At 45.3% G+C, this 25400-nt stretch overlaps 1 protein-coding gene across 4 annotated transcripts in view; it reads left to right on the top strand.

Moving 5' to 3' along the window:
• The window catches only part of FLNB (filamin B), a 70726-nt gene that overhangs the window by 18734 nt on the left and 26592 nt on the right, over positions 1-25400 (top strand). For 3 of the 4 annotated variants that reach the window (XM_027884850.1, XM_027884848.1, XM_027884849.1), the window contains exons 2-21: positions 5491-5739; positions 6762-6859; positions 7737-7884; positions 10331-10449; positions 11201-11278; positions 12049-12211; positions 13470-13667; positions 15347-15484; positions 16665-16791; positions 17342-17478; positions 17857-18050; positions 18368-18481; positions 19003-19146; positions 19415-19538; positions 19802-19962; positions 20308-20398; positions 20646-20815; positions 22920-23037; positions 23741-24003; positions 24621-25218. In XM_027884850.1, coding sequence (XP_027740651.1) covers positions 5491-5739; positions 6762-6859; positions 7737-7884; positions 10331-10449; positions 11201-11278; positions 12049-12211; positions 13470-13667; positions 15347-15484; positions 16665-16791; positions 17342-17478; positions 17857-18050; positions 18368-18481; positions 19003-19146; positions 19415-19538; positions 19802-19962; positions 20308-20398; positions 20646-20815; positions 22920-23037; positions 23741-24003; positions 24621-25218 — 3432 coding nt within the window. Of the gene's footprint in view, positions 1-5490; positions 5740-6761; positions 6860-7736; positions 7885-10330; positions 10450-11200; positions 11279-12048; positions 12212-13469; positions 13668-14049; positions 14118-15346; positions 15485-16664; positions 16792-17341; positions 17479-17856; positions 18051-18367; positions 18482-19002; positions 19147-19414; positions 19539-19801; positions 19963-20307; positions 20399-20645; positions 20816-22919; positions 23038-23740; positions 24004-24620; positions 25219-25400 lie in introns of those variants that run through there. The other variant, XM_027884851.1, reaches the window with a different exon arrangement.

Raw genomic sequence — 25400 nt, 5'->3', positions numbered from 1 at the left:
CCTTGAAAATGACACACATTTGTCTCAAAATGGTCACATTGCTGGCTCAGACCAGTCACGCTGCTGGCTGAAGCCATGGCACTTTAACATCTTTCTTTGTGCTTTGAGGAGTGTGATTTTCACAGTCCAAGTGTAACATATCGTATTAATACTTAGTATAGAGCAACAATTATAAATCAGTTTGAGCAGTTGAAACTTGGTTCCTTTTCAAAACTGAGACTGGTGGTATGTACTGCCGGTCTATAGAATTGCCATAATCCATTTTTTGGGCTGGTTGCCACTTAGTTAATAGGATAATAAAAGGGTAAGAATTACAATCTAGACTCAGAGGTGTGATGGGGGAAGAAAATGAGCTCTGGTTCAGTCTGTTTTCCTCTTTACCCTACCAGGCAGCCACTTAAATCCTAATAGCTGACTAGGAAGCAGGATACTTCTACATAAAACTTAATGTTGTAGGCTATATATAGGCCTTCTTTTTTTTTTTTTTTTTTTTAAGAAGACTGAGTGCTCACTGTTCAGTGCTGGTGTTGATTCTGCAGAACAGCTTAAGTTTGGCTGGCAGGTTTTCCCCAGCAGTCAGCATGTCGAGAAGTATCCTGACGGCAGGACCTCGGCAATGGGCTGACAGCAGCCCTTCCCTGCAGAGGCTTCTGCCTGCCTGCAGCTGAAAGGGGACTGTGTCTGGTGTGATGGCTGCTGCTATTTTGTTGACCTTGGATTGCCGTTGGGTGCTTTTAGAGGGGGAAGGCAAGTTGAAGCTAAAATGCACGTTGAACAGTGTAGGTGGGAATGAAAGTTTGTGTTAAATCCAAACTTGAGTGTTTGTGCTTTTTCTGCTTCTTGCTGGTTCAGCATGTCTAGCCATGAGGACTTGCAGACTGTCTTAAAGGGGTCACTTTCCAGCATTCAAAAAAAAAAAAAAGGCACAAAAAACCCTCCAAACCCTTCACCCACTGGCTCTTCTAGATGGCACCTTTAAAGTTGTCTGTTTCTGGTTGAGCCCAAGTCCTCCCAGTTACCGGTTTGAGGCGGGCAAGAGGTCCTGTAGCATGGGTTCCTGCTTCAGGCCTGGGCTTCCAGTTAAAAGGTGTTTTTAGAAAGCAGAAGTCCAGTGGCTGTCATCATGTATGAGTCAGCTGTGCAGGGACTTTGATCTCCAAAGCACACATCTCCTACCGGGAACAGGGGAACAGTGCGCTCTGGCACGCCTGTGAGTGCATCTTGCAGATGTTAACATAAGCACTGTGACGTGGATAAAGCAAATTAGGCAGATGACTACACTTTCTCCAAAAAAGGTTATATTGAAAATGTCTGCATTGATACTGTAAAGGGTAGGTTCAGCCCCATTAAATTATCTCGGTGGATGAGGTGTGACAGCTCGGTTCCTCTGAGCTCCGGGAAGGCGGGACCAGCAGCTCTCTCCTGCGGGGAGAGGGCTCCTTTAATCTGTGGAAACTCAGAGCAAACACACTCTCTGTTTCAGCTGAAAGCAGGCAGTTTGTTCCCATCCACCTAAAACAATGAAGCTGAAAGCCAAATGCAGTTGGGAGTGGTGGAGGTGAATTGTCAAGGGGCCGGGCTGTTGTCCTGTGGTTCTGAAACACTGACCCAAGTGTGCATCTCTATGTTGTAAATTTAGTATGAGCTTCAGAGGAGCAATTGAGAAACGTGGCTTTGAAGGCTCTATAAAGTATTGATTGTATGAGAAATAAGTCTGCTTAAAAGTAATTTTCCTTGTAGGAAAGCAGTGGTGCAAGTCTGCTTTTTTCAAATCCATTTTCCGGCCTGGAATGGCCAGAAAGTGTCTTGAAGTAAATGAGGAAATAGGGAGGAATTCAATGGAAAGCCAGTTGAGCTGGGGTACACAGCAATGCCTGCAGTAATGATTGTTGGTCTTAAGTGTCATTGGAAACATTTTTTTTCCACCTTGGCCATATTATGCTGGCAATGTGCACTCAGAGCTGTTGGGGGATGCCTGCAAATTTGGTTGTACTAAGAGTGTTCTCAGGGCCAGCTCTGTGCTCCCTGTGCAGGACCTGTGAACAGATCTGTGTCTTCCTGGATGTCACTTACATCTTAAAGCCCAAGAGACCTCGAGGAGAATGCACTGAATATTTTTAGTCAGTTAATGAAAAAGGCAGCACTAAAGCGGAAGCTTTTCTAGGGAAGGCTGAATGCTCAGGTGGAGCTGAGATTTTACAGCAGTGCTTAGAAGCCAAACCTGCTTTGAGCTGGACTTTGGTCTTCTCTTGAACGTGGAGGGTCCTTTTATATAGTGATAGAGATTGTGCTCCAGTGTTGAGCTGCTATTGAGGTCCCCTGTGGCTGGGAGCGGGGTGCCTGCGGGAAGGACATGTGGGCAGCTCTGCTGGATGCTGATAAGGTCTCCTGTCTTCCCCATGAGTTCTTCTCCCTTCCTTCTCCCCACCCCAAATGAAAGCAGACAAGCCCTCTTAAAAGCAGGCTTGGAAAAAATTACGTCATGAGATCCCTATGCCTGTCAGGAAGCCGGGAGGCTGTGAGAGCTTGCTAACTTGCTAACAAAGTGCAGTCGTGGCGATGGCACCAACCCCAGAGAGGAAGAGCCGTCCCATTCCTGCGGTGACCTTTTCCTGTCATCAGGGCAGCAGCCCTGTGCCCGGCCTCTCTGGAAGAGGCTGATGAGATGGGATATTCTTGCTGTCAGTGTGAAGCTGTTTTCTGTACAAGCTGCTTTTTCCCAGGTCAAGGACCACAGCCCAGCTGTGCCTATGGGGTGCTGGAGGAAGCTCTGAGCACGCAGCTGGTTGCTGCAGTGACCCCAGTGCATCCACACAGACATTATTTATGTGCTATAAATATAGAATCATAGAATCAGCCGGATTGGAAAAGACCTCTCAGATAATCAAGTCCAACCCTTGATCCACTACTGCTGTGGTTACCAGATGATGGCACTAAGTGCCACATCCAATCTCATCTTGAAAACCTCCAGGGATGGAGAATCCATCACTTCCCTGGGCAGCCCATTCCAATGCCTTTTTACCCTCTCTTTTAGAATTTCTTCCTAAAATCTAACCTAAACCTCCCCTGGCAGAGCTTAAGACTGTACCCTCTTGTCTTACTGATAGCTGCCTGGGAGAAGAGACCAATCCCCACCTGGCTGCAACCTCCTTTCAGGTAGTTGAAGTGAGGCATTCTTTATCTCCAGTAGTGTGTGTGTAGCATTGTGCTCAAGGTGGTTCTGTCCTGCTGGCTTTCCTCCCTAGAAATGTTGGATAGCTTTCCGAAATGTTTGCTTGTAGCATACTAAGTTATCCCTGTGTCCCTCTGGTAAAAATGCTGATGTCAATATAAATCTGCAACCAAAGCTTGGAGGCGTTTCTGGTGCAGGGATGTGATGGCCAGCTATGCTCCAGCACCACAGTGTGCCAGGGGCTGGGATGGAGGGGCTGTAGGCACAGGGAGCGGGTGGGCAGTGGGGCCTTGCTCCAACAGTCTGGTGTGAGGGAGCATCTTATCACCAGTTTACAGTTTGCAGCTCAGCTGGAAAGGGAACGGAAATGGGTGACAACAGGGACTGTTTAGTTGTCACTAGGAGACACTGCTTACGTGATGTAGACTTTTACCTTGGAACGTGTAATTAAAACTCAGCAGGGCTTAATCACCTCATAGCTATCTATTGTGTATCTCGAACTGGATGTGCAATCAGCAGTCAGTAGGCAAGTGGCAGACACTTACCATAATCCTGTAAGATTAGTGGATTTTTTTACCATCGGTTTTGACTACGACTAAAATCGGAATAGAAACCAGACAATAACTATCCAGTAAGTCCAATCACCATGCAAGGTCTGAAGTTACAGTATTATCTGTTCAGGACATACTGCTCTGTTGTGAAACCATGTAAACATTAACTGCATTGCCTGAGCATTGGGTTAAAGGCAACATGCTGGTGCGTACTGTTCTTGGTCACTATTCTGTATAATCGCTTGTTTTGAAAGTCAGTAGATCTTTTTGTATTGATAAGGTGGTACTGGGTTGTTCCTGTGATCTCTGTACCTGAAGAGGAGCGGGTAAGACATGCCCAGTGAGTGTTGGGCACTGGGAGGACTCTGCCTGTTAGCACTCTGGATTTGAACTGGAGAGTGCAATCCCACTACCGAACACTTCTGCTTTTCTAGTTACGACTCTTGAAATAGCCCTGTACAATTATTGTGGTGGCATGAGAGGGAGTTTATACAGCTGTAGTTGTCTTTACTCCAGCATCTGCTCCAGGAGCTGGAGAACAGTCAAAAGCTGCCAGGTCACTTTTAACTTCCGTTGACTAATAAGGGATTTCTATAACAATTTTCTCTGAAGTGGAGGAAAGAAGGAAAAATGCTGTGCTATAACGTGCTACTGTGAGTGGAAGGAACTGTCAGGCTGAGAGCATCCCAAAACATTGCCGAAGAGTTCTGGTTTGGGTGAAAACTTGCAAAAACTGGAGCCATTGCAAGTGTAATACAACCTGAATAGCAACTACAAGCTCAAAGGGAGGCAGGGCATCCATTCTGACTCATTAAAGCCAAAGTAATTTACACAACTATTTGAAAAACTGTAGTAGTCACTTCATAAGGCCAGACTGATGCAGAAAAGTATCCTGCCCCTGCAGACAACTGCTTACTGATCTTGATACCCCGCAGCCTTAAACTTAGCCTCCACGGTGTGTCTTACGGCAGAGCTGCAGCACGGCCACTGTGGTGATAAATTTTTGCTAGGCTCGAGTGTGACATGGAGAAGCCAGAGCTGGCTTTTGATTTCTGTAACTCTGCATTTGTAGCATGAATGGATGACTTCTTGTACAGGCAGGAAAGTGATGGTGCAAAGGATCCTCTGTGGGCCTCCACTGCCCGCTTTTGCTGATTGTGCACAGGTCTTGAGATATCCGGACTTTGTTCTAATTCCAAACTCTGTCTTTGCTTGGCTTTGTTGTATAACGCTTTTTTTTCTACCATTTTAAATGCAAATTGTTAATATGTGTGGAGAGACATGTTTCCGTATATAAATGCTGTTTCCTAAATGATGCTTTCAGGTATGCCCTGGGCTGTTTCACCCTGTTGGGGTGATCTTGTGAACTCCATCACATGCTGTTTGGCCTTTTTCATAAGAGACAAATGCTATTGGAAAATACCAGGCGGTACTTACCATCCAAATCCAAAATACTGGAGATTTTAAACTGCCTGTTCTTCTAAGCTAAGACCGTAAAGCTGAAGGGCAAGTCATACCACCCTTGGAGAGCACTGATCTCTCAAGACAGCTGAAGAGCACTGAGTCCTTTGACTCTTCTCTTTCCTCCCTGTCTCATCTAATGCAGTGTGTGAAGAATGGTGTCTCTGCCTGAACAAATGCCTGCAACTGCCTGGGTCAGTTCTCTGGTCCTTGATTATTTGGGCATGGGTGCAGGCACACCGTTATAAAAACACACCTCTTTCCTTTAGGATAGCAAATAATCAGTTGTATGTCTTTGTTTTTCAGATAGTAAAGCCATAGTTGATGGAAATTTGAAGTTGATCCTTGGCCTGATATGGACCCTTATCCTGCACTACTCCATTTCTATGCCAGTGTGGGAGGATGAAGGTGATGATGATGCAAAGAAGCAGACCCCTAAGCAGAGGCTGCTGGGCTGGATCCAGAACAAAATTCCCTACTTGCCAATCACAAACTTCAATCAAAACTGGCAGGATGGCAAAGCACTGGGGGCTCTTGTTGACAGCTGCGCTCCAGGTAAGTCCTTTGCTCTGCTGGTCAGTGTTTTCCTTACTTGCTGTCCTTGTGGCTGCTCTTACGGGAGGACATTTTTACTGCTGAGCGGGAGACACGAATGAGGCTTTTAAGAAAACTCAAGTCCAAAGTGACCATCTGTAGGAAGCAGCAAGTTGTAAACGACTTGGCCAAGAGAAATTCTGGCCTGCAGCAGAATGTGTGATTGCATTATGGGAGGCGCCACATCTGAGCTTTGCTGGGTGCAGGGGACAAAGGCACAAATGCTGGCTCCTAAATGGAAGAAAGGCTTGTTCCCACGGCAAGTGCCAACAACCTTTCAACTTCAGAGTGCAGTGGGAGGCTTCATGTGTTCTGAAATAGGATTGCAGAGGGAGCATGGAGCAGGCAGAAGCTGCACACTACCTGAAACTTTAGTGTTTAGCAAGCTGAGGCTGAGCTGCTTAAGGCAAATAATGTGATGTAGTGTGAAATAGGCAGTTTCCTCACCTTCTTGTAAAACAGCCTTGCTAGTGGGATTGCTGGTGCTCATCTAATGCAGTCTGGGACTCTGTGGCAAGCGGTTGAAATTTGCTACCAAATTTGCTGCAGGAGAGCCAGCAAAACATAAAAGATGCCTAGATGTATTTGTACTAAATTTAGAGTGGTGTCTTGCACAGGTTGCCCAGAGAGGTGGTAGATGTCCCGTCCCTGGAGACGTTCAAGGTCCGGTTGGACAGGCCGCTGTTGAAGCATTGCTGTTTGTTGCATGAGGGTTGATCTAGATGACCTTTAAAGGTTCCTTCCAGCCTAAACCATTCTATGACTCTGTGCTGATTGTTGTCTCAGAGGTGTTTCAGTGAGCAGCATATGCTTGTCTTGTTTCAGTTACTTCTGCAAAGCTCTGAATGTCTGTAGTACTGTCGACAGTATTACACTGTCTACATGATGGTGTAATACAAGTGGCTGTGGAGTTCGTACTTGGTTTTCTTCAGCTAGGGAAGCTCCTTTGCAGATAACATCTAACGAATGAAATGTGCTTGCAGGCTTGTGCCCTGACTGGGAGACCTGGGACCCAAAGAAACCCGTTGACAATGCTCGGGAAGCCATGCAGCAGGCAGATGACTGGCTGGGTGTGCCACAGGTAAGACCACCAAGACATGGGCTGCATGCCGGAGCACATAGATGGCTTTGTCCTTGTGACTGGCTTGAGTTTAAATTGAGGAAAGCACGTGAGGCTGCTTGGACACTTCAGAAAGTTACAGTTAAGTCTTGAAATTGCTTGAGGAAAGGGCAAACTGTAATGAAACACACTATTGCATTTCAGAGCTCTGGCTCTAAGATTTTGTGTAGGTGTCTCTGCTGAGGACAGCTGCTGTTGCAACATGCAGTGCAGGGGGAAAGTGCCCGTGTGTTGGTGCCTGCTCTTCTAGTCTATGGAGTGAATTTGTTTTGAATTCCACAGAAGAAAAACTTACTGTCTTAGGAAATCACCTGCACAGATGATGTTCAAACAGAGAACAATGCATTTACAAACTGGATTATTTTCACGCTGATGAAGTTGGACAGAATTGCTGAAGTCTCTGAAGCTGTCAGAGCAGCTTGTGTTGTAGAAGCAAGTGAAGAGACTGATCACAAGTTTTACTCTGCAAGCACTCCGGTTCAGAGCTGTAGCATACAGGATTATGAATTATTAATTTTTTCAGTATCAATTATCCCCATGTCATTTTTCAAGGGGAACATAACTACCAGTGTCTTGCCTTGATACCAGTAAGCTGGTTGCAGTCTCATGAGAACCCCTAAAAAAAGCCCCCAAGCCACACTGGGACTATAACAAGCTTCTTGATTTTCTTGCCATGAGATAATAAAGGATGTTGTGTGTATCAAAGGGAAAGTAAATGTAAGAAATCGCATTAGCATGTGGGAGTTTTGAAATCTCAGACTGCGTCATAGCTCTGTTTCTGTGTTGACATGCAGTAACCAAGCAATGGTACAATATACTTAATTGCACTGTCTTTCAGGTTATTACCCCTGAAGAAATTATCCACCCTGATGTGGATGAGCACTCTGTGATGACTTACCTGTCCCAGTTCCCCAAGGCCAAGCTGAAACCAGGAGCTCCTTTAAAACCCAAACTGAATCCAAAGAAAGCAAGGGCTTATGGCAGAGGTAAGGACTTGGTGAGCTGAAGCTGTATGGAGCATGTAACTCTTCAGAAAGCTGGGTGGGGTTTTCTGCTTATGTTGAACTTCAGACCTACTGTAACTGACTTCAAAGTTTCACTTGTATATTCTTGGTGTGGTGCCTGGTTTCATAAATATATGGATATAGTCCAAAAGACACTCCTAGTTCTAACATGTAAATTCCCCAGAGTCTCTGAACCTGTTCTGCAAGCTGCCAGCCTCCCATCCACAGCTGGAAGAAGTAGCATGATATGGGGCTAAAACAACCTTGGTGTGAAATTCAAGCTCTCAGTATTGCTGCTGCCTGTCGATGATCTAACAGTGAATATTTCTCATGATAAAGCACTCCTTTAAAGAGAAAAACCTCATCACTTCTGTGTCTTTCTTATCCTAGCACTTATCCTACTTGGGGTTTATGTCCTTTGTTGGTGCCTTCCACAGCAAACCACAATACACAGAAACATTTTTCAGGCCCCAGATGTGTAAATGACTGATCAACCTGCCTCAATTTGTCAAGTCTGGCTTTAGTCGTGTTCTTATTCTTTCAAAAACTGGAATTACTCTATTGTACTCATGCATGCGATGCTATGGAGCCATTGTAATGGAAATTATGAAGGGTGAGTGGCTCTTCTTGAAAGATTGATGTTTTTTCTGAAGTTAATTGCCAAAACAGAGTCATGAAATATAATTGACCGTTCTGACTGCTACCATATGTCAGCAGTGAAAGGTGACTCAGGAAGCAAGGGGCTCTACCAAGCTGGGCAGGGTCTTTGGGCAGATGAGGAAAAGGTTTTCATGCTTCTAGAAAAAGGTGACTGTCAAGTGTGAAGTGGGTCAGTCTTAGCTGTTTTTATTACCATTTTTCCATATAAGTTGCTCACAACCTCCCAGTATGAGCCTTAGCTGTAGCACAGCCCCCTGAACGCTGCAATGGTTTGGTTTGCACCGAGGGCAGCTGTGCGTAGACCTGATGTGAAATGAGCCTGCAGAGGGGAGGTACAGTCACACAGGTCATCAGTGGGGCACTGTGAGCTCTCACTTAACCAGCCAAAGCAGACCTCTGATAAGAGAGTAAAATCTAGAAGATGAAATGTTGTCCAAGAAAGTGTTGTGACTAATGCTGTCCTGGCTGAAGCTTTCTTCAGAGGATAAGCAATCCTCCTGGTGCTCACAGAAGGAGGGATACATAACTTGAATACCGTACCCTAGTGCTTGTGGGGTGGACTGAAGATATGCAGAGTGAATTTATAGCTGTTTAATCTACAAGACTTCATAAGACTGAAGAGCGAAGTTATAGCCGTTGAGGCTAGATGATAATCTAGGGCTTAGTTTGAGAGATTGAATATGTCAATTGTTAACACCTTATCAGAATGCTCAGATTTCCTAGTAAAAACATGATCTTCCTTGCATTGCTCTCAAGTTATTGTTTTCTGAAGATAAACAAGTTCAGGAATTCTGTTGTTCACAACCACTTCCTTTATAATCTATCAGACGTTGCACTTTCCACTAATTGTGCTATGGAGCTGTAGTGCCCACGGTTTTATGAATAAGCCAAGGAGCAATTCCCTTGGACGGAAGGGTATATGTGTTTGGGCTAGTCTGGAACCAGTAATTTTGGGAAGTTCTTCCACCCACTCAGTCTGACACCACCATGACAGATGTCATGACCTGGGACTATGGGAGATGATGAAACCCTGCTGGTAAATGCGTGCTGTAGCAGGCCCTGTGCTGAGGGATAAGGAAACTGATTAAAATTAAGTGGAAGCCTCACTGAATAGCAGGATTTTCATGGTTTAAAGAAGTTCCTACATGCCATTTGCAGTGTTCACTCCGACAAAGTAGTCTGAGCAGCTTTCAAAGAATAGTAAATCTGAGCAGTGTCTACTATTGGGTTCTGAAAATGGAGTAAGATGGGACAGTATAGGTAAAAATTGTCTTGTTTAAGAACCCTTGGTTCTAGGGTAATGCCTTTACCAAAAGGCTTCCCATAATTTCTTTCCTGCCTCCCTAGTCTCCCTTCCTGTGGTGCGGCACATTTCAGCGTTTAGCTGTGTGAAGTAGAGCAACTCCTGAGGAGCAGCTAATGCAGATACCCCACTTGCTGTAGGCGTCAGACGGGCACTTGCCAGCAGTGGGGGTGACCCTCTGTATGTGCCAGGGTAACTTGCTTTCACCTGAATCCAGATACCAGCCAGGTTCCTGACTCTGTCAGAGATCCTAAGATGAGTTGAGTGCCAATGATTCAACCAATTTTTAAAAATGCTTGTATGGTAAGAGTAGACCTTTTTGTGAGCATGATGCTCTGGGCAATGGGGAAGCTGGTGCTGGGGGCTAGCATGGGAAAATGGGTTGCACAGCTTTTTGGTAGCCTCTAAACTGTCTTTTGAGTTTTGTGGCAACAGCTAATGTGCTGTTCTTTGTCTTTCTCCCAGGGATTGAGCCTCATGGGAACATGGTGAAGCAGCCTGCCATCTTCACAGTGGACACCATCAGTGCTGGGCAGGGTGACCTGATGGTTTTCATAGAGGATCCTGAAGGAAACAGAGAGGAGGTATGTATGTTAATTGTTTTGTATGGAAAAATAAAGTTGACGTGCATGCTGAAGTTTTTGCAGTAACCTTCATCTTTCACAAGTGAGGTTCTAACAGATAAGTCATCTAAAAAGAAGTTACGAAATACAATACACCAAAAGTGCAAGAAGCCTCAAACCTTTCCTAATTGCCTAACTGGATGAACTTGGAAAAAAAGTCACTATCTGCAACTAAGCAACGCAACTCCAGTGTCCAGTAGTTGCAGTACTTTAGCTTGACTGGCCAAGTACACTCTGACCTGCTTTTAGATAACACACATCACTAAATCACTGTCTGCCCTTACTCATTCTGCAAGAATGGCTAAAGCAGCTATTTAGGTGCCATGAATCATTTTGAGTTAAAATGCTGGTTTTAATGTTTATAGAAATTCTCATCCAAATGCTCCACTTGATCATGTTACAACATTCCAGAAAAATACAGCTGTACATTGGACTTAACGTCTCCTCAGTTTTGGCCTGCCTCAGCAGAGCAATTAACAGCGAGGGAAAGGGCTGGGGTGGGGAGAAGGTGCCTTGCTTCCTTTCATGTAAAGACAAAGTGGGGTGTTTTTCTATGTGAGAAGAGGAGGTAGCAAGGATCCCTGTTCCCACAGCAACAAGTCTCTAACACTGCTGACTCTGGAAATAGTTTGCAGTATCAAGTGCTACTCAGAAAAGTGTTCAGCTGGCGTGTGTAGGCACAGCTCAGTGATGGATGTGTTTTCTCTCCTAGGCGAAGATAACACCGTCCAGTGACAAAAACAAGACCTATTCAGTCCAGTATGTTCCAAGGGTTACTGGACCTCACAAGGTGGGTTGTGTATCAATAATTGGTGTTCTGTATTGCTAAAGACACTGCTCTGCTGGTTGTTAATGTGAGCCCCTGAGGGCTGCCTGTTCACTAACAGCAAATAGCCACTCTAGGCATCCTGAAGAAAAGGAAAACTGGTGTGGCCTTAATTCTCCATCTGGGCTTTTGGGCTGCTCCCTTCTCAAAGGGGAAGTGTGTGTTGGGAGAAAGTGCATGTGTGACCCTGGCTCTCTTCTCACATGTGGTCACTTCATGCAACTCATGAAGCCAGTTTTGTGTGTTGTCACAGAGAGCCAGATGAAAATACCAGGTTGTTTCTTTGCTGATGGTACTGTGCACTGTAAGGGTTTTGCAGAGAAGGTTCCCCATGCAACTCTGTCCCCAGATGCCCATAGAAGCAGGTTTATGATTGGTGATTTTGTTGCTTTGACAGTTGCCAGAGTGGCTGGTCCCCACAGCTGGCCTGAAAAAATAAATGGAACTTCAGCTTCCACTTCATTGCTGGGTGAAAATCTGCTAGTTATTGGCACATCCCAATTCAAGTATCCCCACAGGTGTGACTGACTCCATGAGTAGCACTTTAAGGAGGTGGCCAGCATGTACACTGTATGGACAGGAGGAAGGCTGTGGAGTCGATGGTCTCTCACCTCTGAGGCAAAGACTCCCTGTGCCAGGAATGCAGGTGTTTGACCCTGCACTTGGTTTCACGGTGCTGATGCTGAGCTCTGCCTCTGCCCAGTGGGTCTGAGCTGATACTCTTCTGTCTGTAGGTTTTAGTCCTGTTTGCTGGGCAGCACATCTCGAAGAGCCCGTTTGAAGTGAATGTTGACAAAGCCCAGGGAGATGCAAGCAAAGTGACAGCAAAGGGACCGGGACTGGAGGCAACAGGGAACATTGCCAACAAGCCTACCTACTTTGACCTCTATACAGCAGGTAAGCAGGATGAAGGAGGATGGAAATCCTTCAGTTTCCTCAAATGTCAGAACCTAAGGCCTTGGAGAAATAAAAAAACTGAAAAGTGGATGAGGATTTGTAGCATCATCTAGTTCAGAGGTGAAATAACATCCAGGCAGCTCTGAAAGTTCAACTGTGTATGAAATGTTTGACGTGTGGAGCTGAGCTGGGGCAGGAGGGGGCTAAGCCTTACCCAGAAATTTGCCATGAATTTGCTAGATGGCAGCAAGCAAGTTCCTGTCTGGTTTCTTCCCTCAACTCATTTTAAACAGGAATGTGACAGGTTGGACATAAATGTGAAAGATAAACTGTGAGCAAACTGTAAAAGCACAGCGTGTTCTGTATTTAGCTCTACAGAAAGAACCTGCTTCAGTGCTACTTCGAGTTCAAACTTCAATGACTAACTGGTGTCAACCTCTATTGTAATTATTAGAGGGCTACTATCTTCATTAGGGCATCTCCATCACATTACTTGCCGTCTGCTATTAGGCCAATGCCATAGCCTAGAGGAATGAGTCAATAAGATGCTACAAATGCTAATTCATTTAGAACAATGTGAAACTACTTAGGGCAGTTACTTGTAGCATTTAAACACCGAAATACGCTGAGTAGCATATTTTACATTGCCTTCTGCCTGAGGGAGCTTAGGAATAAAATTAAATGCGTTATAGTGAGGGGAAGTATTATGTTCAGCCTCTAATTGGGAGAGGGAGTGGTCTGAATCATGTAAAGACTTGTCTGGCCTCTGAAAGTGTATAGAAAACTGTTTTATGATGAGTTGAGAAGAGCAGGTGTCTGGAAAAAAGTGAATATGTCCTGCAGAGAAGGATCCTTGTCCAGGCCAACGTGCGCATAGTCCAGTCTCTTAATCTAAACCCTTTCAAAGTTTGAGAGATTGACCTGACTGTGAGCTGACCTGTGATAGAGATGTTACAGTGTGGTAGCCATAGGATAACCAGGCAGTATGTATATTCAGTACCATAATACTGTTGTGAAACCCTGTGGCTGGAGCAGCAGAGCACTTGTCAGTCTGGCTTCGTGGAGATGCCACCATCCTGTCTTGCCCCCTCCCCTCTGGAATGTTTGGTTGCTGTTGGCAAAAGCTGAACATAGAGGCTGAGCCTAGAGATGGCTGCAGAGCGTGGCTGGCGGAGCCCAGACAGCTGGCAGTGGTCCAAAACACAGTGCCTGTTGCTGTGGGGAAACCGAGGCTCAGGTGGTCTTGTTTTGTTTGCAGGTGCCGGTGTGGGTGATGTGAATGTGGAAGTGGAGGATCCTCAAGGGAGAAGCCTTGCTGAAGTTGTAGTAGAAGACAAAGGCAACCAAGTCTACCGTTGCACCTACAAACCTGTTCAAGCTGGTCCTCACATTGTCAAAGTGACTTTTGCCGGGGAGGCAATTCCCAAAACTCCTTGCACTGTTCTCATTGGAGAGGGTATGTTTTTTAAAAAAGCATTTAAATGTAGATGGCCACTTTTCTCCTTGGATGTGATCACAGGATGTGCTTGAATCTTGCCTTTACGTTCTCTGTACCTTTCAACATCTTGGTCCTGGTTCAGTGGGTCACGGGGTATTTGCAGGGTAAACCAATGCTCTCTAACAGTAATATGGCTTTTGTTGCTAGTTTCCTTTCTGCTTAGACTTCCAAATGTTAAGCTGCCCTTTGTATTTTTTTTGAGTGATTTACGCAGCTATGCAGCATCTTGCTGTTTTCCACCTTGGTTCCTCAAATGACTATATTTACTGTTTTCCTCCTTAACTGACACCTAACTTGCTTTCTGTTCCATCCTTACGTGCTCCTATGCTTTTAGATCTCTGCTCATCTCTCCTGAGCTACCCTCCATTTGTGGAATTTTGGACTTCACTGCTAATGGCTTCATAGTTGGTAAGAGGTGTGCAGGATGCTCTGTCATGTTTGCTTTTTGTAAGCTTCTAGCCTGCAGCTTGTCCCAACCAAAAGGGCTTTTGGTTTTGTTGGGATTGGGGAGGAGAGTTGCAAGTGAACTGAAACGATATGTGACCCAGTCAGTGAAACTGGCTTAACCACAAGCTGCCTGACGCAGCTGTGTAAGCTCTTTGCAAGCTGTTCCCACTCCACATCAGCCACGCTCCTGTGTGTTCCCACTGAGCTTTCAGAGCTAGCAGATGGCACACGATCCTCGCTCACACTGTCTGGTGTAGGACACGGAGCGGTGTTGGCTGCTGCAGGGGTGAGCTGTTGTAGGGAGGGAAAACCTAAGGAGCTGCTTGGCAGACTTGTGCTCCTGCTGTAAGCACGGCGTGTTTTGGGAAAATGCATGTTCAGTGTACAGTGCTGGGAAACTGTGGTTATCTGTAAGTTTCTTCAAACTCTTCAGGTTTCTGGTGTTGAAGACCTCGTGACAGCTGGGATTGTGTGACGAAAGCTGTTCATAAGTGCTTGGTACTTACTTCTGTAACCACTCTGCAGGCCTGGAGAAGCACTTGGAGTAAAAGAGCCAAGCATAAGCCTAAGCCATGTGTAACCTCCTGCCCCTACCCATGGCTGCTGCGGTTTGCAGAGGCCTTGGTGGCTTTGCTTCTTTGAGCTGCAACAAGCAGGGGGGGTTTGGTGCAACATCTCTTAATGAAGCACATGCAAAACTCAGCCTTGCTACTAGCAGTTATCCCAGTCATGTGCTTCTGAAAGACCAGCACAATAATACTGTTCAATGGGGCTTGTCTACAGAGGGAACCTTCCCCCCCCTCTGCAGTGTGCCTCAGCACAAAAGGCGTCAGGAAGGTTGGTGAATTATCTGTATGTGATAGCTGCGTATAAGTCTTATATTGATAACTGCTATAGAATTGGAAAAGAAGCAGGGCTTCAGTGTTTGCTATAGTTCTAAAAAACAGCCTTTGTAGGTGGTCAGTGTTGCCTGACTGCAATGATCACTACTGCCCAAATGGCCTAAGACATAGACAGGGACCGGGCAAACTCCTGTCCGTCTGCCTTAATGCTATAACCCTAAAGTTTGTGCTGAAAGCTAAGCTGTGGTTGCCCTGAGTCAACATTAAACTAAAGGTTGTTCCAGGCTGGCTAGGCTACCTGTATGTTGAGAATCAAAGCCAGTATTAATGGCTGGGATTGCCTTGCAGCCTGCAATCCCAATGCATGCCGAGCCACTGGTCGAGGTCTGCAGCCCAAGGGCGTCCGCATGAGGGAAACGGCCGACTTCAAGGTTGATACGAGAGCGGCGGGGAGCGGAGACCTCGGAGTGACTATAAAGGGACCAAGTGAGTGTTGGGGTAAATCTGTGCTGTGGATGTGTTCTGGAGAAGGCAGGAATCAAAACTTGGGAAAAGGAAGAGCAGTAAGGGGATGGTGTCCTGATAGAACTGATGGGATCTGTATCATAAAAAGCCGAATTTCAGAAGGGTTTTCTGGTACTTTCTGTCTAGTGTGAAGGTTTGGACCTGCAGGGATGGATAAGATAACATCTGGTTTTAGTTCTTTCCATTTTCATGCATCAGTTAGCAAAACTGAAAAGACCATGCATCTGCCTGCCGTGGCCTCCAAGCTTTATGGGTGCTCATTGCATCTTCATCTGATTTGCGGGAGCAATTCAAGCTCCAGAGTCCCTGGCAGGGTGAAAATCCTGCTCTCATAAAGCTGGGAGCAGCACTCCTGGTGGCACTGGCTGCTTGGGCATAGGAGCTGAGGAGGAAAGGGAACCTGTAAACTGACACAGAGACCATCTGCCAGGATCCATCCCCCAGGTCCTCTGGTGTGGCCTGAGCTCTGGATGTGGCCCTCTGCCTGGCAGGCTGGGATGATGGGAGCACAGTGGCTGCTGGCTCATGAGGCCACCAGCAGCAGTGGCTGTGCTGCTGCTCTCAGGGAGCTGCGGTGCCTGTGTGGTACTCAGAGCCAGTCACCTCCCCCCAGCTGGGAAGGCATTAAAAGGTGCATTGTATTGCCTTCACCTCCTCCACACGCACAGAGCCCTGACTGTGTGGCTTCGTGCGGTTGGGGGGAAAAAAGCAACAGACGTATCGATGTAAATTTTAGTGTATTAAGCTTTTCTCCCTAAATTCTTCATTTTGAAGAAAATGAAAAGTAGGCATTCCCTGCATATTTGTGGTTACAAAGTCTGACAAATGTTAAGCTTTTTTGTTTTAACATATGACATGCATCATACTGCAGACTAAGAAAATAAAACACAAGGGAACCTATTAAGTCTGGTAACTTAAAATACTTTCTGCTGTATTTCTTCTGGAAGTGTTTGCTGTCTTTGTCCTAGAGGGCAGCTAGAACTAACTTCCCTTATAACCTGACCTTTTTTTTTTTTTTTTTTCTGTTGGAAGAAATTTATTCTTGCAAGCTAAAATAAATACTAGAAAACATGAACTTGTCTGAGTAATTGAAAGCAGGATGGAAACTGTTAAGTTTAATGCTGAACTGATCTTTCAACAGAGGGCTTGGAGGAGTTGGTGAAACAAAAAGGCTTTATGGATGGTGTATATGCATTTGAATATTATCCAGCTACCCCAGGGAAGTATGTTGTCACGATTACATGGGGCGGGCACAACATCCCAAAAAGGTGAGTTAGAAGTAAATTTTTGGGCATTTTTGTTCCCTTCAGTGGGTTATGTAGTTGGTGAGCATTTAAAGCAACACTGACCTTTGAAGAAAGTGGGGGGACAAGTTAGTGGCAAATGGCTGTTGTCACAGTTTATCTACAGCCTGTTTTAGGGCTGGAGCTGCTTATACTGAGAAAGCTCTGAAGGACCATTTGCATCAGTCTTTCTAAACCCAAAATCAAGAATACAAAACCAATAAAACTGGTGGATCGTGCAGCTTGGACTTTACTATGAGTTTTTGAAAGGATTTGTTATTTTAGTGTCCAGGGCTACAGCAAGCAGAGCAAGCCAAGTATTTAACACTCAGGGTTTGTGGTGCAAGATGTAAGCACGTGATGGGTTGGGTGACCTCTCTGCTAGAAAGACACTCTGCTGGGCACTGTGCCACCACATGGTAGCATCTATTAATTTGGAAAATCCAATGTAAAGCCTCATTAAAATGCCTGGGGAAAAACATAGATGCTATATTTGTCCTCATTTCTAATACCATGCTTTGTTTTTATCTTGTAGCCCCTTTGAAGTCCAAGTGGGTCATGAAGCCGGTCCTCAGAAAGTGCGAGCTTGGGGGCCAGGGCTGCATGAGGGAATTGTGGGCAAATCAGCTGACTTTGTGGTCGAGTCCATTGGCACAGAAGTTGGCTCTCTTGGTTTGTTACTTTACTTAGTTTGTTTGAAATACTTACATATTGCAACACTAGCAAAGAACTCATGAGAAACTATAGCTTTCCCAACAGTAAAAAACCCCAGGTCTAAGACGTTGTGGTCTAAACACAAACATCTATCAGAGTATCAAGGGGAGTCCTAGAGACAGGAGCATGTGTTAACGGGGGGGATGGTAATCTGTGGTTTTGTGGGATGAGATCCAAAATGGAATGATGGATGATGGATTATCTCCCATATTGATGAAGAAGGGTGATTGAGAGATCAGGAGTGTTTATAGCTGATAAAAAGGTATTTGTGGAAGTAATGGTAAATTGGCAGCCGCCACAAACCTAACCTGAGGAACCTACTTGTTCCTTTTTCAGGCTTTGCAATAGAAGGCCCTTCTCAGGCTAAAATTGAGTGTGATGACAAGAATGATGGCTCATGTGATGTGAAGTATTGGCCCAAAGAGCCTGGTGAATATGCTGTGCACATCATGTGTGATGATGAGGACATAAAAGACAGTCCTTACATGGCCTTCATCCGACCGGCTTCAGGAGACTTCAACTCGGATAAGGTGGTGTATCAGAGTTCACCTATGGCATAGCACATCTGATGTAACTACAGTAGAGATGTTTCTGAAGGATTCTGGTAGCAGAACTGACTGTTAAGCTGCCTCTGCTTAAAGCTCTGAATCTGCCAAGCTCCAACCAGATATTGCCCAGCTTTTTCGAATAACACTGTTGAGGTTTTGATTTAATGTAGTGGAAACTTGCCGAAGTAGCATCTTGTGCTTCATGGGTTTTGTGGAGGAGGCAGGTCTTTATAAATATATCACTTAGTTTTGCTTCTCTTTCTGAACTGCAGACTAATAATCTTGAGGTGCTTTTTTAGGTGAAGGCCTATGGCCCAGGCCTGGAGAGGACTGGCTGTATAGTGAACAATCCTGCTGAGTTCACAGTTGAAACCAAGGACGCTGGGAAAGCACCTCTTAAGATGTATGCACAGGTAAAAAGCCAAAGGCAGCTGTGTGAAACTTCAACAAAAGTGCTTTAATACTGTTAAGAAAAATGCCTTAAGTATTTCTACTCGCTTACCCACCACTTAATTCTGGGCATGTGTAATTCACTCAGAGTTCTGTGCTTTGATCTATGTAATGTAGTCAGGCAACAACTTAACTCAAGACAAGGTGACTTCTCTGTGGTGTATGAAAAACATGGCTTTGCTTCCTTACTTAGAGTCTCCTCAGCAAAGCAAGGTGTAATTTCCTGGAGTTGTCATTTGAAAGCACTGAAGTGTCTCTGAGCCTGTGAATTTCCTATATATGTTGTAGGATGGTGTAATGAATAAGCGAGTGTTAGATGAGGAAGACTTACAGGAGTGTAAATTGCATGTTTTTTCTGAAAACTTCAGAGTTGCTGTTCTAGGGGAAAAAAACCTGACATATTTTGAAACAGTCTTGGGCTGTTCAAACTATGCAAACATTTTTGAAGTACCTGAACCTTCCACTTGTGTTACTGCTTTTTTAGGATGCAGAAGGAAACCCTATTGATATCCAGATAAAGAGCAAGGCTGATGGTGTGTTTGCCTGTTCATATGTGCCAGTTAAACCAATCAAACATACAATTTCTGTTGTCTGGGGAGGAGCCAATGTGCCCAACAGCCCATTTAGGGTAAGTACAGACAGAGATGGGTAGTACTTAGTATAGCCAAGTAAGACATTTGTGCTCACAACTACTTGTTAGCACAACTAACAATCTTTCTGTTTTTACAAGCTTATATAGTGGAGGTCTCTTATCAGCCCAGCTGCAGCCTGGGGGATTCGGGGCAAGTCACTTGGTCCTGTCTTCCTTGTAACCTCTGACCAAGCAATGCTCTGACTTGACTGTGATCTTGAGCATGACACAGATATGTGATTCTGACTCTTGTGAATCTGTGTAGGTCCTTATAGGTCAAGGGAGTCATCCTCAGAAAGTGAAAGTGTTTGGACCTGGTGTGGAGAGAACTGGCCTGAAAGCAAATGAGCCAACCCACTTCACTGTGGACTGCACGGACGCAGGAGAAGGTAAAGGCAGGCTGGGCTGTTGCTGTGGTATCAGAACCACATGTACCGCATGCAGAAGGGAAGGGATTATATAGTGTTCCGTATGGTTTTCCTTGTTTAGTGGAAAAACCTTGGGAAGCAGAACATTGCAGTGACTTGGAATCTGATCAGTTGCATCAGTTAATATGGTGACTTGAACAGCTTCTGGGGATGGGAGTGATCTGGCTGTTTGGCTGGCAGTGCCTGTGCTGTCCAGTAGTAAAACCTCTGTTTGCTTTTCCTAGGTGATGTCAGTGTTGGAATTAAATGTGATGCTCGTGTGGTCAGCGATGAGGAAGAGGACATAGATTTCGACATCATCCACAATGCCAATGATACGTTCACAGTGAAATACGCCCCACCTGCCGCGGGGCGCTACACCATTAAAGTGCTCTTTGCAGGAGAGGTTTGTAATCTTCATTTTGCAACCTGATGTTTTTGGAGTCTCTTTATCTGCTCTTTGATCACCAAGCACGTGCCAGTTCACAGCTGGCTGTAGCAGTTCACAGCTGGCCTTTCCATGTCAGCTCATATGCACTTTGTCTGGCCCTTGCAAACTGTCCAGCTGTTTCTTTCAACTTTGCCCTAGACTTTGAATGATACCAAGCAGTAAGCAGAGTGTTTGAGTGAGGCAAAATTCTGCTCAAAATGGTAATGGAATTGGAGCAAAATTATCTTAAAATTATTATCTCTCTAATTTTGGCTGCCGAAGAGTGAACTGTTCATGTTTAGAGCTGTGTCTCTGTTGCAGGAAATTCCTGCCAGCCCATTCAGAGTTAAAGTGGACCCCTCGCATGATGCCAGCAAAGTGAAAGCTGAAGGACCTGGGCTGAACAAAACTGGTGAGAGCTGGGTTGATGTTATGTGGTCAGCACTGGACTGTGAGGGGCTGTCGCAGGGTACCCATTGCCTGGCTGAGCGTTGCTGGGATGCAGCAATGCAGTCCTGGATACAGCAGGGTGGGGTGCCAGGCAACTGGACACCTTTCCCTTGGCACTTGGCTTGACTGGGCGCTATTGGTACTGGGCTTCTAGAGAAGAGTTTCTGTGTGCGAGCTCTGCATAAATTAGAACTAACATTTTTCTTCAGGTGTGGAAAATGGCAAACCAACACACTTCACTGTGTTCACCAAGGGAGCTGGAAAAGCACCGCTGGATGTGCAGTTCAGCAGCCCAGTGCCGGGAGAGGCAGTGGTGGATCTGGATGTCATTGACAACTATGACTATTCCCACACTGTTAGGTACACTCCCATACAGCAGGTAGGTCTGACTCATGTAGCAGTACAAGAGTGAAGAGCTCATGTTGCTGCAGTGTGGTGACCTCCCTATATGGTGCCTGCAGTACAATTTGGATTGGAAAGCAGTAATGCAGTTTTCTGGTGTAGCTATTGATAGATTGCCACTGTTTTCTTTTCTGGCGAAAAGAGAGAGATTGAAGCAGTAGCACAGAGTTCATGTCATCATTCCATACCTTATCAGTTGAAGAGGAAAGGTGGCAAACCTTTCCAGACTCTGAAACAGAGCTGGCTGCTACCCCATCTGCTGTGGTCCTGCAGAGTTGAGGTTGTGGAGTGCTGCGTCTCAGCAAGCTGCTGGTGTCAAAGGAGCTGAAGGGAAAGCCAGAGCAGGGATAAAAAGAAGAGAGTTTGGGTCATGCTGCACCAGTTGCCAGTAGGAAAGTGAACAAGTTGTTGCTGAGGAGGGAAGCTGGGCTGCAGATTAAATGCATCCAAAGTATTTGTCTGCATTTGAGGCTTGCCCTTAGGTTGGAAAAAATTGAGTCTGACTCTGATTCAGAGACCGAATGCTTCCTTGGCAACATCATTAAAGAGCTGAAAGTGGAAGCTCTAATAACTAGAAATATTTTTCCTCATGCTGTGCTTGTGTGTTTGTAAAGGGCCACTAAACTCCAGAATGCACGAATCTCATATAATTCTGAAGATGTGGGTGCTGGGGTGCTGAGATCAAAGTGTTCTGCTGCTCTTGTTCTGCTGAACAGCCAAATAAACTACTTGGTCATCTGCACCAGCTTCCTTGATTGGAACTGTGTAAAAGGGGACTGATAAGGAGGACTGCAGTATTATTTAGCTGATAATACATTCTTGGAAGCACCATAGAGCTAGTGTTTGTTTTTGGATAAAGCAGTTGCATGAGCTCAGGAGGTGGCTGGCGTGCCTGTTTGGAGAGGTTTTGGCCTGTTCAGTCAGGGTTGGTATGCAGAACAGAACAGTCATATATACTTCATGCATATGTTTGTGAGTAGTACCAGATTGCTATGTTTCACCTGAAAAGCAGTGTTGAAACAAGCCAGGATGCCCAAACCAGGTTTCCCACTTGATCTTCCCTCTGGAGAAGTGCCTTGGGTCATGTAGGAGGTATGGACTTACAGGAGATGCTCACAGATTGCAGTGGCAGGAAAGCAATGGTTAAACAAAGGAGATGAAAATAGACTGCTCAGTAATTAGAGTAGCCTTGTTGTCCCTCTAGGCTGTGAGCACATAGGTCATTCCTGACCCTACCTTTCTCAGGTTCCTAAGCAGTAACTTTTGAATGAGACTCTGGAGTCTTCAGAATAGGGGAAGGATGGACTAGGTTGTTAAATTCCTGAGGGGCTGTGTCACTGCAGAGGAGCCTTGGTTTAATGCTGTTTATTCGGCCTTATCTATCTCACGGTGTTGCTACAGCTACCCGGGTGCGTGTTTTCTAAAAACAACCAAGAATAATCATGGAAGCTATTCACTAGCTTGCATGAAACATCCATAATTATTTCACTTGGGAACCGAACCAGCCAAGAATGAAAAGTAAGCAAACAGTGAATATAGCTAAAATATGGACTGCGGTAGGAGAGAATAAAAGGAGCACACATCGTGGGCTGGAGCTTGCCATGGCTGTGCAGTGTTCCAGCCAAAATACACAAGAGCATTAATCTTTCTGACTTGTAGAGCTTAAACCCCTGGTATTTCAGATTCTGTAATAATACAGCCTCTTTGCAGTCTTGGCTTTGGCAAGGCCTCTCCGTGCATGGAAGGGGATACCTGGTCTGGAGCACTGGGACATTCATTCAGCTCTTGGGTCTGAGCACTGAGAGGGTGGGAGCCAGCCTGAGCTGGAGCCTTTGCCAGGCTGCTTGAATGTAATCTAATTAAATGTTGGAAAGATCTGTCTCTTTCTCTCTTCCTATATTAGATAAAAACTATTTAATTCTTTGAAGGGCTGCAGTGGGGTAGAGCTTTAGTGTCCATAAACAAATAAGTTTGGCTGTAGCTGGCTAAAATGGATTAGGTGAAGTGGTTACGTACTGCTTGGGGGTTAGTGTGTCTGTACGAAGTGAGGAACTGAACTAACTTACAAATTCTCCACCTAGGGTCCAATGAAGGTTGTGGTAACTTACGGTGGTGATCCTATTCCCAAAAGCCCTTTCACTGTGGGCGTTGCTGCTCCACTGGACCTAAGCAAAGTTAAAGTCAATGGACTCGAAAACAGTAAGTACTCGTGGGCTGGAAGCCCCATAACCTGCCTCTGAAGTGTCTTCTGAATCTGGGTGATTGCCAACATGTCCTACTGGAACAGGAGTGGGCAAAACAATCTTCTTTTAGACTTGCAACAGTTGGGAATCAACCAGCTCCAACTTTGTAGCTTGACCACTCTGACTAAGCTGGTTCCCTTGAGGACTGAATTTCATTTGAGACTTTTCTTTTTTTTTCCCCCCTGAAGATTACATAGCAATGTGGAAGTGTTGTGGTTTGGTCCTTTGTGGTGAACAGAGCTGGACTCTTCACCCATCTGGGCACCCACTAAAGAAATCTGTTTTCCTCAGGGCTAGATGGCTGTTTATTCAAATGTATGAAACTGCTACAGTGCGCAGTATCATTTACACAGTCTTTTGTTTTCCAAAAGTGGAAGAACTTAAGGCTGTAAAACATTGTTGCTCTCCTGAAATCAGCCGCTGAGACTGTTAGACCATGTCTTACACACTTGTTACGCTCTGTAACTTTGTAGCTCCAATTAACCAAAGCATTTGTTTATTTTTTTGTTTGGTTTGGGAGGTTTGTATGACTGCAAAGGGATGCAGACTGAGCAGGGCTCTGCCAGTGCCTGCTCCCTCAGTGGTATGTGCATGGGAGATTTCTTGGACCACTGTCTGATGTTAAGCAAGTAATGTAATATGGGTTTTGTCTTTTTCAGGAGTGGAAGTAGGGAAGGATCAGGAATTTGTAATTGATACCAAAGGAGCTGGTGGGCAAGGCAAACTGGATGTTAATATTCTCAGTCCTATGAGAAAAGCTGTGCCTTGTCTGGTGGAACCAGTTCTGGGTAAGGAGTGCAGCACTGCAAAATACATCCCACGGGAAGAAGGACTGTATGTGGTGGATGTGAGTTATGATGGCAACCCAATTCCAGGAAGCCCCTATACTGTGGAGGCCACGCTACCTCCAGACCCCTCCAAGGTAAGTGAATGGTTTAGGGCTGTGGCAGCAAGTGATAGATGTAAACTTAATTGTGGGCTATTGCATGACACTTGGCTTGGTTTTGGCCAAACCAGACCCACGAACATCCTTACTCAGAGTGTTCAGTCAGTCCTTTTGTAGCCTCCATGACTCACTGAAGTAATTTCTGTAAGACTATATTTGAATAAGAACATTGAACTAATCAAGAATACTGTAAGCATCCTGCATAGCGGGGCAAAGAAAAGTATTACTCCTAATTTGATAGAAGTTGGCCTGATAAGCATCCCTCCTATATAAGGATGCCTTTTCCTAAGGAAATATATTTCAATAAAAAGATGTGTACAGCCATCAAATATTTTAACATTTCCACCTTATATATCCCATGGCTATATAAAAACAGCTATGCTGAGAGTAGAAATATCCTTGCCTAGAAACCTCTTTGGAGGAAAGGTACCAACTTTACAGTAAAACTGGCATGAGTGGCAAAGGAAACATTGTTTTCTGTGTATTTTTAAGAGCTTGTTAATTGAGTCCCACGTACAAACAACTCTAACTAGGCAATCTTCTGGCAATAATACTGAAAAGGCAGTTTAGTTCAACTGCATATTCTCTTCTAGGTAAAAGCTCATGGTCCAGGTCTTCGAGGGGGTCTTGTTGGAAAACCAGCCCAATTCACAATAGATACCAAAGGGGCAGGAACTGGAGGTTTGGGTTTGACAGTAGAAGGCCCGTGTGAAGCTAAAATTGAATGCTCAGACAACGGTGATGGAACCTGCTCTGTCTCCTACTTGCCTATGAAGCCTGGAGAGTACTTCGTAAACATCCTCTTCGAAGAAGTTCACATTCCTGGCTCCCCCTTTAAGGCAGACATAGAGATGCCGTTTGATGTCTCTAAAGTCATTGCCACAGGCCCAGGTCTGGAGCGTGGCAAAGTAGGTGAACCGGGGCTGCTGAATGTCGACTGCACGGAAGCAGGTCCCGGGGACCTGCGGGTGGATATGGTGTCAGATACTGGTTCCAAAGCCGAGGTCCAGATCGATGATAACAAGGACGGCACCTATGTTGTTACGTACGTGCCGCTCTCGGCCGGCATGTACACAATCAAGATGAGATATGGAGGAGAGCAAGTGCCTAAGTTCCCAGCCCGGGTCAAAGTGGAGCCAGCTGTGGACACAAGCAGAGTTAAAGTCTATGGACCAGGAGTGGAAGGAAAAGGTGAGAATAACTGTTGTTATCAGTGTTTGTAGGACTTGCAGTTGTTTGAGTGTTCTGGGCCTTGAAAGCTGTAAAAGCCTTGCATGTTTCCATGGTGACCCTGGGAAGAACTCGGGAGTCTCATTCTGTTCCCAAACAAGTTGTTTATCATGCTGCTTCACCAAATGTTTGGTTGTTGGAAA

Source organism: Empidonax traillii, unplaced genomic scaffold, assembly GCF_003031625.1.
Source record: "Empidonax traillii isolate 1590-97213 ecotype Southwest subspecies unplaced genomic scaffold, ASM303162v1 scaffold155:size2260171, whole genome shotgun sequence".
Classification (NCBI taxonomy): domain Eukaryota; kingdom Metazoa; phylum Chordata; class Aves; order Passeriformes; family Tyrannidae; genus Empidonax; species Empidonax traillii.
Note: the sequence above shows the minus strand (reverse complement) of the source record. Positions and strands in the feature narration are given on the sequence as shown.